General features: G+C 38.8%; 1 protein-coding gene across 5 annotated transcripts in view; it reads right to left on the reverse strand.

Annotated features, from left to right (window-relative positions):
- The window catches only part of adgb (androglobin), a 45,250-nt gene that overhangs the window by 23,619 nt on the left and 5,470 nt on the right, over window positions 1-16,161 (reverse strand). For 4 of the 5 annotated variants that reach the window (XM_077551912.1, XM_077551909.1, XM_077551910.1 and 1 more), the window contains 8 exons: window positions 15,955-16,121; window positions 12,875-12,961; window positions 11,175-11,323; window positions 10,167-10,243; window positions 8,949-9,126; window positions 8,577-8,670; window positions 8,224-8,374; window positions 2,335-2,380 (listed from right to left, as the gene is read on the reverse strand). In XM_077551912.1, coding sequence (XP_077408038.1) covers window positions 2,335-2,380; window positions 8,224-8,374; window positions 8,577-8,670; window positions 8,949-9,126; window positions 10,167-10,243; window positions 11,175-11,323; window positions 12,875-12,961; window positions 15,955-16,121 — 949 coding nt within the window. Of the gene's footprint in view, window positions 1-2,334; window positions 2,381-8,223; window positions 8,375-8,576; window positions 8,671-8,948; window positions 9,127-10,166; window positions 10,244-11,174; window positions 11,324-12,874; window positions 12,962-14,203; window positions 14,264-15,954; window positions 16,122-16,161 lie in introns of those variants that run through there. The other variant, XM_077551914.1, reaches the window with a different exon arrangement.

Consider the following 16,161-nt stretch of genomic DNA (forward strand, 5'->3'; position numbering starts at 1 on the left):
CTGCTTAGGCCCTAAGTAGAGTATGGCTGACCAAAACTGCCAAAATCAAAACATAAATAAATGACTAAAAGTGAAAATAAAAACTGATGTAAAAAATATAATTCAAAAATTAAATAAAAAAAATTATATATAAATGGAAATGAAAAAAAAAAAAAAAAAAACGAGATTTTTTTTTTAAATAAATATATAAATATAATTAAATATCAATCAATAAATAAAAACCCTCTGCTCTCACATGTATTTATTTATTGTCGTAGACGCTCTTCCAGGACAAAATGTTATTCAAATGAGGGGGCGGTCCTAAACGCGTCTTGGGTTGGAAACAGCCTTTCATTGGTCAAGTGAGCGGCTCGGCGAAGAAGGAAGTCTAGCATTGGAGAGCTCCAACCAATGGACGAACTGCGAGCAGCTCTGAAGGACCCTTCAGTTGAATGTGATTTAAATGTCACAACAAAATGCCTTCCCCTTTAGAGACTCAAAGTGAATTATCGTCAAATCATTATCTAAAACAGTGACCGGAATTGGCCCAACTCCTACCTAATGGCTTACTTACTCCCACTCACCAACTCCCACTTTAACTCAAGGCATCTGGAGTCCGAGTCATAGAGACATATGCATACAAGACACACACCCGATCCAATGAGACACACGCGCACACACCACACGGGCAACAGAGTCTCTGATGCTGAGGAATGGTTGTCCGTTCACTAAAGCTGCAGGTGTTACTAAGCAACTGAACGAGGGCAGAGAAAACTGGCCGGCTGTCTAAGCATCATTTCAGCGCAGTCTCGTTGCAAGTGTCTTGGCCAACTAAAGGAGGCGTGCAGAGGAAGATGGACGCAGTGAAAAGTGGGCGATTGTAGTCGTAGGGGGGAAAAAATGTGGAACCCAAAAATTCAAAATGCATATTTGTTGGACAGGAAGAATTGCTTACAGTACAATAGGGTGAGAGGAGTGTTGGCTGTTGACATGATTTAATCGACCTAGTACGGCGTCCATTTTGACTCCTAAAGAGAGGACAGTTTATGAGTGCGTACTGCTGGGAAGACAAACACACAATTGGGGATAGACTGGGGGGGGGGGGGCGATTAGCCGCGCCACTATTTAGCATTTCGACAAATATAAGCATCAGCCTTTTTAAAAAAAACAAAAACTGAAGGCCGATAAGAGATCAATTTAAAACTGTATTAACTTCAGGTAAGAGATGCTACTGACCATAGGAACTTTTTGTTATCTTTTGAAATTAAATACAAATCAAAGTTAGGTTATTTACTGTGGAAAACTATAGAGAGCTATTTAGTTATTATCTAACTTTTTTACTTAGACATGCTGAAGAAGAAATACCTGAACATTTTTTTTTGTATATCAAAACAAATATGTCTATTGTCGAACATTTATATATTAAAAAACATTTTGCAAATCACAGCCGTTCAAAGTTATTCAATTAACATATGCTTAAACTTTAACGACATTGAAACAAAGAGTTGGAGGTTTTTTGGGTTTTTTTACACCACCATTTGTTTCCCCTTTTACTGAAAATTAATTTAAGTTCCAAATATCAGTTATCAGCCTCCTTTTACTACTAAGAATCGGTATCAATATCGGCCCTGAAAAAACAACAACATATCATTCTACCTCTAGTCAGCTTTGAGCAAGTGTAAAATGCTGGGCTGGGATTAAAAAGGAGTAGAACCTGAAGTTTTAGAATCGTTTAACTCATGACATCAATGGCCCACTGCTGTAATTGTAAGGTGAGAGTCATTAAATGAATCTTTTAAAAAAAAAATTCATGGTGAGTTTATGCAAGTAGAGTTCAAACAAAGTCAATTGGAAGTTCGTGAGAAATTAAATTGGTGATTTTGTAACTAATTAATTATGTAATCGTGAAAATGTAGTAGTTTGTGTTTGAACATCAAATATATTGTTACAACTCTGATACGACCTCGGAAAATTTCCAGGTTGACTTTGTACCCGCATTATAAATGTAAAAAGATGCTCTTGAATTCTAGGCAATGAGTTGACAAATGTCGTCACTTACTATCAAAAGTGTTGTTCTTTTACTTCTTACTTCCTAGAGTGAAGAATGCTACAATGGTTTGTAAAACTTTGCCTGTACAGGTAATAAATGAGTTCTGATGGCCAGAGTCTGACTTTGGGAAAAAAAAAATAATAATTTGTATCCAAAAACAAATGGTGTTGAATGTGAGAGGCTCTACCAGTCCATAAAAAGTAAAGTTTCCTTCCAATAATTGCCAAATTTGACATCAGGAAAGGAATTCTTATATTTACATCGTGTCAATCATTCACTTTTAATTGCAAAGCGGCAACGTTTACCAATGGAGACGGCGTCATCGTCCTTCTTCTTGTCCTCTGCGGGAACCTGAAGGGACAGAAAGAGAGAGAGAGAGAGAGAGAGAGAGAGAGAGAGAAAAGGATTGAGCAGTTGAGTTGTAAAAGCATCCAGAAGCGCACCCCAGAGAGCCGCCTCAGACTCCTCTGGTGACTCGGTGACAGCTGTGGTGGTACGCCGTCCCCACTGATCACCACAGGACAGCAGACAGGGTTTAATGTGACAAGGGCTGCTCCTCCCCTGCTGCTGCTGCTCGACAACACCACCCGGGAATAGTGCTGCTAATTTACTCTGACTGTCACTAACAAATGAGGAGTTATTATGTTGTTGTTTGGCATGTTAATTCTGTTCGTTACTCAACTGCTCCGATTTCATGTTCATTTGCCCGACAAATAATTCCATTTTCCTAATTAGTCATTAGGAAATTCCATCATATTGTGTCTGAGCAAGCTGAGAAATTGTCGAGTAATTGGTGCCGAGGGATACAAGGGAACCGAACATAAGAGTTTATGAAGATACAAGTTGTCATTCATTTTGTTTTGGCTTGTTTCGAATTGAACCTGTGCGCTGTATGTTGGCAGTGAACTCAACTCTACTCACTCCACAATGAGCAGCAGTTTGTAAAATAATAAACAATTCATCCATCAAAAAGTATCTTCCAAGTTGTTTAATGGCGCTCCCAGTTTGTTTACTGTCAAACCAAACATAAAAACTAAGAGAATTACAAGTTAAAAACAAGCTAACAATGCCGCCTTTAAAATGGCACACTAGCTTAAGGGTAACATATAATGGAAAACGCCATGGACATGCTAGTTGCGGTTTTAGAACTCTTTGAACCACGCTTCCCCAATCCTGGTCTTTATATATATATATATAAATATATATATATATAAATTCACAATTAAATCAAATTACAAAAGACTATATTCAATACAGATCTTATATATTTTCCTTTTAGGAAAGTGTCTTCTTTTTTGGAAAATGGGATCTTGATCCCGGGGAAGAAAAGGAAAAGATTAAAATTTAATATAAAATTTAAAGGAATTTATATAAATTATTTATTTTAATATTTAGGTATTCATTTATTCAATAAAAAAAGTTTAATTAATTAAAAATATTGAAATATATTTTTTTTATATTTAACATCTTAAATATATATATATATATAAAACCTGCATCACTCCGGCCCTCAAAGACCAGGATTGGGGAGAAATATATATATATATATGATTTTTATAATCAGCTCATCAGCGAGCTCTGCAGAAGCTTGCTAACGATCTTGATCTTTAGAATCGTGTGTGTTTTTTATAAAGCACAAAATAGGGTGATATATAACCTAATTAAAAACAATTTTCTTCTCGTTGGGGGAGGCTGGAACGGATTAATGGCATTTCAATTCATTCCAATGAGGAAAGATGATTTGAGATCCAAGTGTTTGGAGTTTCCGGCATGTCACGGAATGAAATAAAATCTAATCTCAAAGCACTTCAGCACGGGAAAGAGCAACACGGTGATGTTGTGTCAAAAAAGCCACATTCAAGTGCAGGAGGTGGTGTGCATCCACAACACTTCATCTGACATGTTCCTCTTCAAAAGTACTGAGTGGCAATCCTAGTGGAAGTCAAACAGTTTATTCAGCTCTCGACGACAACTCCAGCTTCCTGGGCAAGACTGATGACTCATAACGTGTGTGTGTGCTTGTGTGTTTGTGTGAATCACTCATTTGAATAAGCAGGGGGAGACTTAGACAGAAACGAAGCCTCATGATTAGGAGGCACACTTAACTTCCTCTCCAGCACATGCTTCTATGTAAAATTCAGTATCACAAGTATGAAATGAAAGCAGCCGCTAATGTAATATAAATCATAACGCACAAAGCAAGCATATGACTAGCATAGCAGTCTATATCTTTACCCAGCGTTCCTTTCTAAAATACAAAATAGATGCAAAAAGGATCCAAATCAAATTCACAAAATGTCGTCAATACCAGGTCTGGTTCAGGTCATGCCAAAGTGACAAAAACAATCGGGAACAACCCACTAAATCGGATCCTAACGGCGTTACTGGACATGACAAGTGGCCATCGTCTTCAACACAAACATGAGGGCTACTTAAAGTTTTTCGGGTTTAAAATGACTGCCAACTTCCAGGGCATATATTATTCTCTCCTCACGTTCTTTTTCTAAAGCCTTATGAGGTATGCTGATGTCAGTCGTAGTGTTTATTTCATCAATGAAAACTAAACAAAAATAATTTGGTCAACGCACATTTTTCACAGGACTAAAACACTCATTAAAAAACAATAACTGGGACTAAATCAGTACGCATTTTCGTCGACTAATGAAGACAAGACGAAAATGTACTTCACTTAATAAAAACTGGACTCAAATCTATGGACATTTTAGTTCATAAACAAAAACAAGACGAAAATTGTATGATTTTGTAAAATCTCGTCTCTGCTAATTTGTCACTGTGATACCGTCATGTGACACACCACCTTTCAAATCTACAGCTAGCAAGTGTAACATGCACAAACATGGGCCAGACAGGAGGTGGATTCATGGTGAAAGGTTAAAAAAAAAAAAAGAGTCAATTATAGTTATAACACAGGGGTTAAGGTTCCAACAATAATGGAAATCTGACCGCTAACTAATACTGGCTCATTTACTAGCTCATAGCATGGAGCCAGCCACTTGTTGATATACTGTAATTGTGTGTCAAGTTGGGTTTTTTTTATCAAAAAGATGAGAGAAAATTTTATGTGAAATAGTTTTAGATCCGAAATGCTCAACATGATTTGCTGGGGGGGGGGGGGGGGGATACAGGGGTTAAATGATTGTCCTGACTAAAACTAGACTAAAACATTGACAGTTTTTGTTGACTACAACTAGACAAATACAATCATGTTTTACTTGGACTAAAATAAAGACTAAAATGCTAGATTTATAATAGGCTATAAATGGGCTAAATGAAAACAGGACGAGGTTGACTAACTACGATAAAAACTAACAAGCGTGAGTGAAACTGGACTAAAATAGACAAAATTTTAAAATGACACTATGTCAGACAAAATAAAAATTTAGATGACATTTGAGACATTTTACGGAACATTTCAGTCAAACTCCAAATGCTAAAGGAGTTTTTATCGCTTGTATACAGACAGGCGTGTCTGTGGAAAGCCTGCCCACTTATCACGTGTGACAATACACAACCAAGTCACTTTCCTCTAGCGATTTTGCCTCCAAATCGAGTTGCTCCACTCATGACTCGATCACCTAAGCTGGTTGAACTTGAGGAGACACTTTCAAGCATTTGGTGATGTGTCCATGCACTACATACTCACATTGTGCTGTATGCATTGCTGTCTCCATGACAATTTTTTTTTATTTTATTTTTTTTTGTCACTGCGGTCGTAGCAAGGGTTAGGCAATGCCACGGTAATTAAAGCAGGTGCAGCTATTGTGCTAGCGCTCACTCGCATGTTCCCTAAACTCTGAATCATTTCAGCAAGACAATAGATAGGGTCTAAAAGTGCTAGATATGTTGAACTTTAGAGTATGTTGACAGGGACATGATATTCAAACTTAAAATAAACCGTTTGAAATGGTGGCATTAGACCTTCCAGGTACCACCGCATCAATGAAAACAAATAGTTTGTCCTGTCTGGTCTTCCGTGACAGATCTCCCATGCAAGACTCCTGCGTTTTTATTCTGCTGCCTCCTGATTAGAAAGCTCTTTTTTTTTTTTTTTTTTTTTTACCAAATCACAGTCCTGGACTGAAAACTGGAAGAGAGACTATTTCTTTAATCCCAGACTTCCTGGAGCTTTATATGACAAAGCCAGCAGAGTTAAGTCTCTTCTCCCTGAGTGACTTTCTCTCTATGTTATACTTTCTTCCACTCCACTGATGTTTTCCATTTCTTGAATGAAAGAAATCAAGCAAAATCAAATCTTTGCCAATTTGGATTGGACCTCGAAGGCCCGTCTAGTAAATGGAACAACACAGAAGACCTTCGGTGATTAACCACATTCCAAGAATAGTCGAGGTTAAGGCGACGTGCTTGCATAAGGGGCCTAATTCTTTAAAGCACATTAAACAGGGAGGAAAAGAACCATTGGGGGTATTAGGAGCGTCATGTGACACCACCATCTTTTCTTTTTTAATCCTGGCGGGGGGTGGGGTGGGGGGGGACTCAGCGCAGATGTTGATTCTTTTGGCAAGAGTTGACAGAAACAGAGGGAGGGGTCAACGCAGCAAAAACGCCTTCTCACATCAACGACAGTGGATTCACGATCTGCCATGCGCATTGGTGGCACACACTAAACGACAGCTTGTGCCCGTGCTGCCCTGGTGTAACCTCGCTAGAACTGGTCCCAGTTACACAAGAGGGCGATTCATCTCATCTATTCTCTGTATGCTGAGAGTGATGTGTAATAATAGCCCCCCCCTCCACACCCTCAGGAGAAGTAGACACTGATGGCTCACCCTCTAATTGCACTGTTTCTTTTTTTCCTCTCCATCTGCACGATACGCCACCTCTCACCAAGCACGAATGGCCGCGACCGCCGCATGCCAGAGATTCTATTTCCACATCTCAGTTTCTAGCTCGGCTGCTTCTCCCTATTTTTTATTCGCTCTCTTTTTCATTAGCCAAAAGCGCTGCCCTCCTTATTTCGCGCTATCTTCGTCTGTTTCGCTCCGCTGCCGCCACCGCTGCTGTTGTTGTTGTTGTTGTGAACCCACCGCTCTCATCTGCCATCTATTGCTGGCTCTCTCTTTGGTGCGGATATGCCCCTGGTCACTAGTGGCCTGGCTGGGGGACAGCAGAAGTGACTTTGAGACTGGGTGATGGCTGCCTTGTTGTCACTGACATAGAAAGCCTACGTGATGAGCTGTGCATGGATGCGAGGGGAAGAGCTGAGTTCTGAGGCCTCAAAACTTAATAGGGCCAGACTGTTACGGATTTTTTAGGCCAAGGCCGGTAGTTATTTTGGGCAGAAAAAAAACACTGATCTATCTCCCCCAAAAAAGAAAATAAATGCTGATTGCCGATTAATTGTTCGATAATAAAAAAAAAAACTACAAAATAAAATTAGACATGGATTTTCACTTTTCGCGGGCCGGCCTGATTCCTATTCACTGCCAATAGCGGGGATCAACTGTAAATATATATAAATATATATATATAAATTCGGTTCTGAGAAACGTATAAATACATTTTATTTTAAATGCTTTAAGTGACCCAAAGAGGTAGTTATACTTTTTGTGTGTGTTTTTATGCTAGAGCTAGTAGAGCATGCAGAAGGCTTTGATGCAACCTCTCAACTACAGAAGAAATCGTATTTATTACACAAACGGCCAGCAGGTGGCAGCAGAGCAAAAGAGATCAACCAGGGCCATGTTGAAAAAAAGCTAATTTACCTAGAGTTATAAATAGATTTGTGAATAATGATGAAACTTAGCAATATTCTAATGCTAATAGCTAACGGAAACAAAAACAAAAATTGAATTTGCTTTGTTTTGAATCAACAAATGTAATTATTGATTCAGTATAAGGACACAACGTTGTGGTATAGATTTATGCGTAATAACAACACATATTGAGGCCAGTGTCACTTGTGTATAAATGTCGCAAATGGATAGTGTATATAAAAGGTATGGCTGATGATTTTGGTCGACATTTGAAAGGCCATAATCGGCTGAAAAATTTCTCCGCCCCTATAGAAAAAAAAAAGTATGACATCACTTGTGGCTGGTCTGAAAAAAAAGTGGTATCAATCACCCCTAATAAAAACGGTTTAAAATGCGCATGTCAGATGACATAAATGATGCCACCCGTGCCCTTGCAGAGAGTATGTTAATTAGAAGTACCTCGACCTCCTCAACAATGGCTTCAGAGTTAGCTTCGCTTTCAGCAGCATCCGGATCGATGGGCTCGCGGCCTTCGTTCTCCGCTCCCTCGGGGATGGACTCCAGCGGGGGCGTGTAGCTCTGCTTCTTCGGAACGCTCCACTTGTCAACGCTGACATAAAAATGCATATCATGTGTGTATACATCATGCGGCATCATGACACAAGCACATCATATGCCGAGACGTTAGCAGCAATCGACTGTGTCGTCTCGAGATGAGTCATGAGTCACATTTGTGTCTACAACGCAGCTAAATGAATAAGATGGCAGATATGATTCATCCTTAGAAAATATTTCAGAGCGCGCACACACACCGCTCTGTCGAGGGGCTCGGCGGGCTTTTGACACGCTGGTCGATGAAGGGGCTGGCGATGGCGATGAACTCCTCAGGTTCCGGCAAAGGAATAACTGTGGTAAGGGGAAACGGAAAACACACATCACACCCACTCTTGATCTCATTTCTTGCATGAATGATGTCAGACATAAGCTCGTCACTACAGAATTCTCACTATCTTCCAATGCTGTATAACCTCTCATGCACAGCTCCTCCCGATTTAGAATTTGCTACGCGCTCTACTCATATTTATCCATGACATTCACCTACACCGTATCACAGAATTTCACAAAATGGTTTGATATACGCCTCTGTAGCAACCGACCGTCCCCCCCCCCACCCCCCTGCTTACTCTGTGGTTCAGAACTGATCACAGCCTTCTTGCGTTTCTTGCGGATCAGTTTCCATGGCGGCTCAGGCGGGGGCTGGTATGGTAACTCCAAGGGGCACTTTCGGGTCTGGGTCAACAGGACGACATGGCTGTGGCGCAGACAGAGGTTGTAGCGACGTAGAGCCTCCGAGGAATCAGCCTGCAAAAAATTGTCATTAAACGTTACAACAAGATAAAAACATTTTATAAGATTTACAGGGAAAACTAACACTAACATTTTCTTTATGTTTTATGCGCACCCACTAGTCTAAACACAGCATTCTGATTACGGTTGTGTTCGTAGAATATGAATTGAACTGTTTTTAGCCATCTCAGCGGCTTTGCCACTTGCTCGACTCAAAATGGCATCACAGTTGCTTAAGGCAACTGTTTTCTGAGTTTGGACATGTGAAATTCACAAACTGAGCAATGATTGGTCGTTACTTGAGCAATTGTGATTATCAGACGACAATTGGCAAAATGGCCGGGTGGATTTTATTATGCTTAATAATAAAAATAATAATCAGAATACCATGTTAAGACTAGTGGGTCTGCATACAACATTTTATCGTAAATACATTTTTGGGGTTTACTTTCTCTTTAAGGTGGAAAAAAATGACAAAACATTCAAATAAGGTTCAAGAATAAGGTGGTAATACTATAAAAATAAAGTCAGGAAAATTATGAAAACATTGCATTCGATGAGTTTAAATTCAAGAGAAAGTGAAAGTCTAAATATTGAGAAAAAAAAATCAACCTTAAGTCATGATATCAGAAAAAAAAATTATGAGAGGAAAGTTGAAATTTACAGTACTTGAAAATTTAATTTTATGTCAACGAAGTAGCACTACAAGAAAAGTTTTAAATTTACAAGAATAAAAGATAGAAAGCTTAAAATTTGTCAATGAAATAATACTGAAAAAAAAGAAGGGAAATTCCTGTGTACTTACAAGAAAATAGGTGACCCTTTGTTTTATCATCTAATAGGAGGTGGGGGTTACAAATATATTGTAAAGTACTTCATTTTCCTACTCCTATAAAACTTAATAGATTTACTATTTATGTTTCATGTTAACCCAAAAATAAAAATAAAACACCAGTTGTGAATGTACCTTTCACTGACGATTGCAGTAAAATCGGCTCGAGTCGACACAACAGCACTCATTCAAAGAGATTATCCAAATACGGCAAAATACATACCAGTTTTGTGTATACAAAAGGATCATCACGTAGCTGATTGGGATAGAAGCTGGCGCACACCACTAATTTTTTGTTACCTGGGAATTCAACATGCATAAACAATAATGAATAAAGATGTCATTTATCAAAACATAAGAATTTCAGAAGATAAGAAATGTCATCTTTCATTAGTTAAATCAAGAGAGTCTTGTGAGTCCATTCGTCTCTGTGCCGAGGTCAAACACGCGGTGTGTAGGTTATCTACAATTGGACCTAATGCATCTCAAACTGTTTTATGAGATAAAAACCAGCTCAGGGACATTGGAAGTCAATTTAACAGGGCCATGATGGGAGTGCTGCTGAATTAATATGCTTTAGGAAAAGGCAGTGCTTTAAGAATGTAACACAGAAGCTGCTCACTGTGTTGCACTTTATGGCAATTTAACGTGGGTTCAATAGAATATGAAAAGAGCAGCCGCCCTTTAACAACCTAACAGGTAGTCGGGATGGAATAACGCCAAACTGGCAGATTTGCATCCCACATGCTTTCAAGTAATTACGAGACAATTATCTTGTTATCATAATGTTGCCGTCATGAGACCAGCACACTTAACTGGGGCGGCTCTTCTGCCCTGCACGGGATTCAACCTGCCGCTGCTCCCTCTGCTGGTTTATTTATAGTCCGCCGTACAAGGATGGACCCACCCCTGCGCTCAATAATACATGAGTTGAGGAAAACAGGAAGTGGCGCTTCAAACGACTTAAAAAAAATAATCATTTTAAAATGGAGTTCCGGAGTCCCGTAGCTAATGAGCAAAGTGACACCGGGAAAGCAATCAGGGTGAGCCCTTAAAAAATTCAAGTCCCAGATTCTGCCGTAAAATGAAATATTCATTGTCATGCTCCATACTTGTTTAATTATGGATGCAGAAGGATGAAAATAGAGGTATAGACAACACTCGGCATAGACAAATTATACTTATATCTGTAAAAGACAGAGATGGTGTTGCACTGTGTTTGTGACCTAACCTTTGTCCATGTCGCGATGGCTCCTGTGTTCACTGAGGGAAGAACTCCTCCTCGAGTGATGCTTCTTCTGCTGCATTTTCAAGGTTTTGTGCTTAAATTGCGGGATGTTGCCTTGTAAGAAATCCCACGTTTTTCTCCGGCATACGTAGCTGGGAGGAGTTTAAAGAAGCAATAGGGTGGTTTTTTGGGATGTTTTTTCTGTGATATATTACGTAAGTATATTGCCGAAACAGTGGAACCTCGGAGTTTGAACGTCTCGGAACTCGTACAAATCGGACTTCAACCAAAAAATCGGAGTAAAAAGTGCCTCGGGGTTTGAACTCATTCTCGCATTTCGAACACCCAAGCAAAGCAAGCTAAGCCGAACGCACCTTGAAAACGGGTAGCCGAGCGAAGCCGAGCGAAGCTGAATGCTCACGTCGCGGTAGTTGAGACGGTGCACTGCTCATTTCCAGTCAGATCGTGAATACTCCCGGAGGTGCTCCATACATTTGCAACTCTATTTTGATTTTTCCACAACAATTTTCTTCGCCATGGGCTCAAAGAACAGTGCCAGTGGCAGCAAAGAAAAACGTACAGTGCTACGAACCACAGTGGAATTAGGAAAGAGATAATCGCGCCGTTGTAACTACCGTGACGACTTCCGTAAATAGTGGTACGAGCTGTTCAACAACACACGCAAGGACTCCTTAGTAGTCCAAAAATATGCCCAATGTAAAATACACAAACTCAGCACTGAACAAAAGCAAGCATTAACTTAGCATTTTTCATCCACTGATGCCATCACACCACAACAAAAAAGTTGAGGCATGTTTTATTGTTTAAATACTGCATAGTAAATGTAAATGTAAAAAAACAAATAGAAATTAAAATAGGATTTTTCTGTTTTTGAGCTTGGGAACGGATCAATTGCATTTACATTATTTCCTATGGGAAAACATGTTTTGGATGTTGAACAATTCAGACTTTGAACACTTCGCAGGAACGAATTATGTTCAAACTCCGAGGTATCAATAGGGAGAAACTCTAAAAATCAGGCTTTTCCTCTCTAGATGTTTTCCCCTTCATCACCTCCAAAGTAGGCAAATGATCATGGCAATTTAGTGCCGCCTTTATTTGTTTAAAATTGCTCTATGCTGTAATTTTTTTTTTTAAATAAATAAACAAAAACAGTATCCCGTAAGTAAGTAGAAGCAGACAAACAACAATACACAATTTGAAAGGTCACAAAATAAATAAACAAATACAATAGAAATTGCAGATGCATGCATTAATACCTGCAGAATACCTGCTGCGGAATGGGGCTCATTTGGGCAAATTCCCTAGGACTGTAGGTGTTTGGCAAAGTACGAGCTCTGGAATTCACCCACAATGGCTGCTCCAAACCAAAATAGCTAACTTCCTGTTCGATTTCTTACATTGGCCCTTGAGACTTTTTTTTTTTTTTTTTTTGCATCCACTTATGATAGAAATGGCCACCCAATTTCTATCAAACTACACACGCTAATTTACATGTAATTAATCAGATTGCTCACACTGTACTGTGTAACCAGATCCTTGTAAGAAAGGTAAGATTTCTTGGATCACTAAACGATTATTCAAATGAGGGACAGAATCTTACAATACCTGTATACACAATGCTGAGAAAGACTTACATAATAGTTATGTGGAGCAGTACACCGGATATGTGAGGCTCTTACTTTATGGGGCTGATTTCTGGGATCCATCCGGTAAGGTGGTGGATGAAGTTGAACTCTCCTATTTCGTCGGACAGCTGTGACATTTTACTGAAAGGGGAAAACGTACAGGTGAAAAAATACGAAATGAATACAAATAATAATATATGAATAAATATGATGCTTACCATTCAGGAACAATATCATTTAAAAAAAAATGTGTTTGTGCTAACGAGAAGTTAGGAATATTGAAAAGAGTAGAGTGGTGCCCTGAGATACAAGTTTAATTTGTTTCTAGATCATGCTCAAATCATCTGTCCCCATTAAAATGAATGGAGATGTCATTAATCTGTTCCACACACCCCAAAAATGTCATGTGTTTTTAATGAGAAAAAAGGCACGCTTTAATATTACACTTTATAAACACAAAGTGATGACATTTAAATACAATTTATTGAAAATAATTAAAAAGTTTTTGTTGCACTTTCTCCGCCAATAGTGCTGATCATTCTGGTGTGTGCGTCTTGGCCACCTGGGGGCAGTATAAGACAGACTTACAGATATACCATACTGTCCTGCCGTGGCTTCTTAGTACAGCAGTAATGCTCGTCATTCTTTGCAGAAGACAAAGAATATGTGCCTGTTACATGGTCTACCTACATTTGCTGTAGCACCGTTTGTGTAAAGATATTCATTCGCTGTTTAAACAGCAACGACCGCATAGATGCTAATTGTTAGCCCATGAATAGATAGCATTTGCTGTTGTATGTTAGCATTAAGGTAGCGGAGGCTAAATGGTTGTATTGATACACTGCGTGTAATGCCCTTTGTTGTATGCTTAGTTTGACAAAAACTTTTAGTTGAGAAAAGTTTAGTTGGCAAAAACAGTGTGAAGACTTTTTATTTAAAATAAATAAAAATAAACATTTACTGATTATATCTGCCAAACTGACGCTTGCTGTGAAGCGAGTTGAGTCAGCTGCCACCATGCAATGTTTGTATCTCAAGTTTGTGCTCAAGTCAAAATAAAACAATTGTGCCAATCGGCGGCTTGTATCTTGAAAACAATACCAAGTTGGCCACCTTGTGTTCTGTAAATGATAATTGCTTGAGGTCTGACAATGTGTGGCTCAGCACAAAAGTATTGGACACACCTTTTGCTGCATCAAGGACAAAACAGAAGACAGAGAATATATTTATCTCAGCAAAGAGTAAAATATTAGCACATGAGTGACATAAAATAAGTAGTCTAACAATAAATTACTTAAGCCACACACACACCAAAAAATAAAAATCACTATTCATTACTCACTTTATGTATCTTGTTAAATACAGAAATGTGTTTTAGCAAACCTGGAAGAAGCAACATGAACATCCTAGCCTTTTGAGAGCTTTCAAGCACTCGTGTGGACGTCAGTGTATGACAGTGAATATGTTTCAGTAGAAACAGATGGCTCCAATGAGCTCTAATTGGCCCTCTTGGGAATTGTTGTGTCTGGTCCACAGTCATAGCACTCAAGGAAATGAATCCACTACAGAAGTTCACCAACTCAGCTCAAAAATAAAACTTTGCCCAGGAGACCAAAAAATAAAAAATAAAATAAATAACACAATGACTTATGAATGCTTCAACGGGAGAGAAAAAAAAAGTGTCCTTTGTTTCCTGCCTCAGATGAAAGATTAATTTGTCGGTCAACCTTCAGTGGACAGCGGAACACGCTCCTTCTACACACGCCACCGTGCTCCATCACTGACATGCCACCAAGTTTGACTCAAGCCAGGACAGGAATGAGGTCAGACCAAGATCTTGTCGAGTCAGCAAAACACGGTTGTTACATAAGTTTACAACACTTTTAGAAGTGCATTTAAATGACTACTAAGGAATATTCACTTTTCAAGTGAGTGGTCCTGCCCACCCATCAAGCTTGAAATTAAACAACCAAGTAAATTGAAATCTACACACTGTCAACGCCAAAAGCCGAGCTGTGCTTTGGATGTGCTCACCGCGTGCTCCACGAATAACTAAATGACAAAGTCTAATACAGCAAATTGCTAATGAAGTCCTCCATCTGAGAAGGACGCCATGTTAACTTTGTGGGTGATGCCATACGATTCAGAGCTTAACGATTTAAATGCAATGGTAAGTAACAGGAGCCGTACCCGCGTTTGAAACAGGACCGCCCCCTTCAATCCTCTAGTCTCTACGGAGGGGTAAAGTGACATGGGAGAAACATTTTTTAAATATGTTTCTTGTCCAGGCAAGAAACATATTTAAAAAAATAAATAAATAAATCTCCCATGTCATTTTAGGGGCTCCGTAGGTTTTTTAGCATCCATCTTACTCTTTTTATAATTATTTTTTTTAATTAAATTTTATTTTTTAGCTACTGTATGTTAACAAGAGTATGAAAACTTATTGTACATTTAGGACAGATCTAAAATGTGTGATTAATTGTGAGTTAACTCTTGAAGTCACGTGATTAATTGCGATAAAAAAAAATTTAATCACCTGACACCCAGAGTTAATACTCATTTTAACCAAATTGTATGGTTCAGTCCAGTAAATTGCAAGAAAGAAAAATCTGGGGGTGGTCAAAAGTGGCCACAATGGAGCCGAAAGGTACAATTTGATGCAAACAGTATTTTATTGATTCTTAAAGAGTTGGATTAGGAAATTCAAAATATCCTCTATAAGATTAATTACATTTGCTTTAACATAAAAGTGGAAAATGATAAATAGAAATATGACTTTAGTCAGTGATACAGTAACTCCATTATAAACCATAAAATTGAGTTAATATTAAAACGATGTATCGTACTGTAAAAAAAAACGAGTGTGATATTGATTTGCTTTGAGGTCATTTTTCTGCCACTAGATGGCATAATTGCACTTGTAAGACGTTGGTGACAGCTCAGTGCATTTTGCTTTTCATATCAAGCGCTAATCTTTAACATGAAGCAACTTGTGAAATTTTGCACATTTTTAAAATTGTAAAATACAACTTGAGCCCAGTCTCCACAAATATATGCATTATTAAATGTAAATTAGTAGTAAACACATGACTTCAAATGCTTATGCAAAATTCTGAAACAATGACACTCACTTTCTATTGACATCTTCACTGAGAGGCCTTGTATTATTAACTTTGAGGAGCGCCTTGGCCAACAGCATGGGCCACAACTCTGCCCGGCAGCTGGTGGCGGGCAGCAGCAGATTGTGGTCTTTGTCGAACGGCATGGAATCATCCACTATTATCTTCCTCCAGCATCCCTGAATGCACAGAGGAAAGACAGTTTTTTTCCCCCCCACA

The sequence above is a fragment of the Vanacampus margaritifer genome, chromosome 19 (genome assembly GCF_051991255.1).
Source record: "Vanacampus margaritifer isolate UIUO_Vmar chromosome 19, RoL_Vmar_1.0, whole genome shotgun sequence".
NCBI classification, from domain to species: domain Eukaryota; kingdom Metazoa; phylum Chordata; class Actinopteri; order Syngnathiformes; family Syngnathidae; genus Vanacampus; species Vanacampus margaritifer.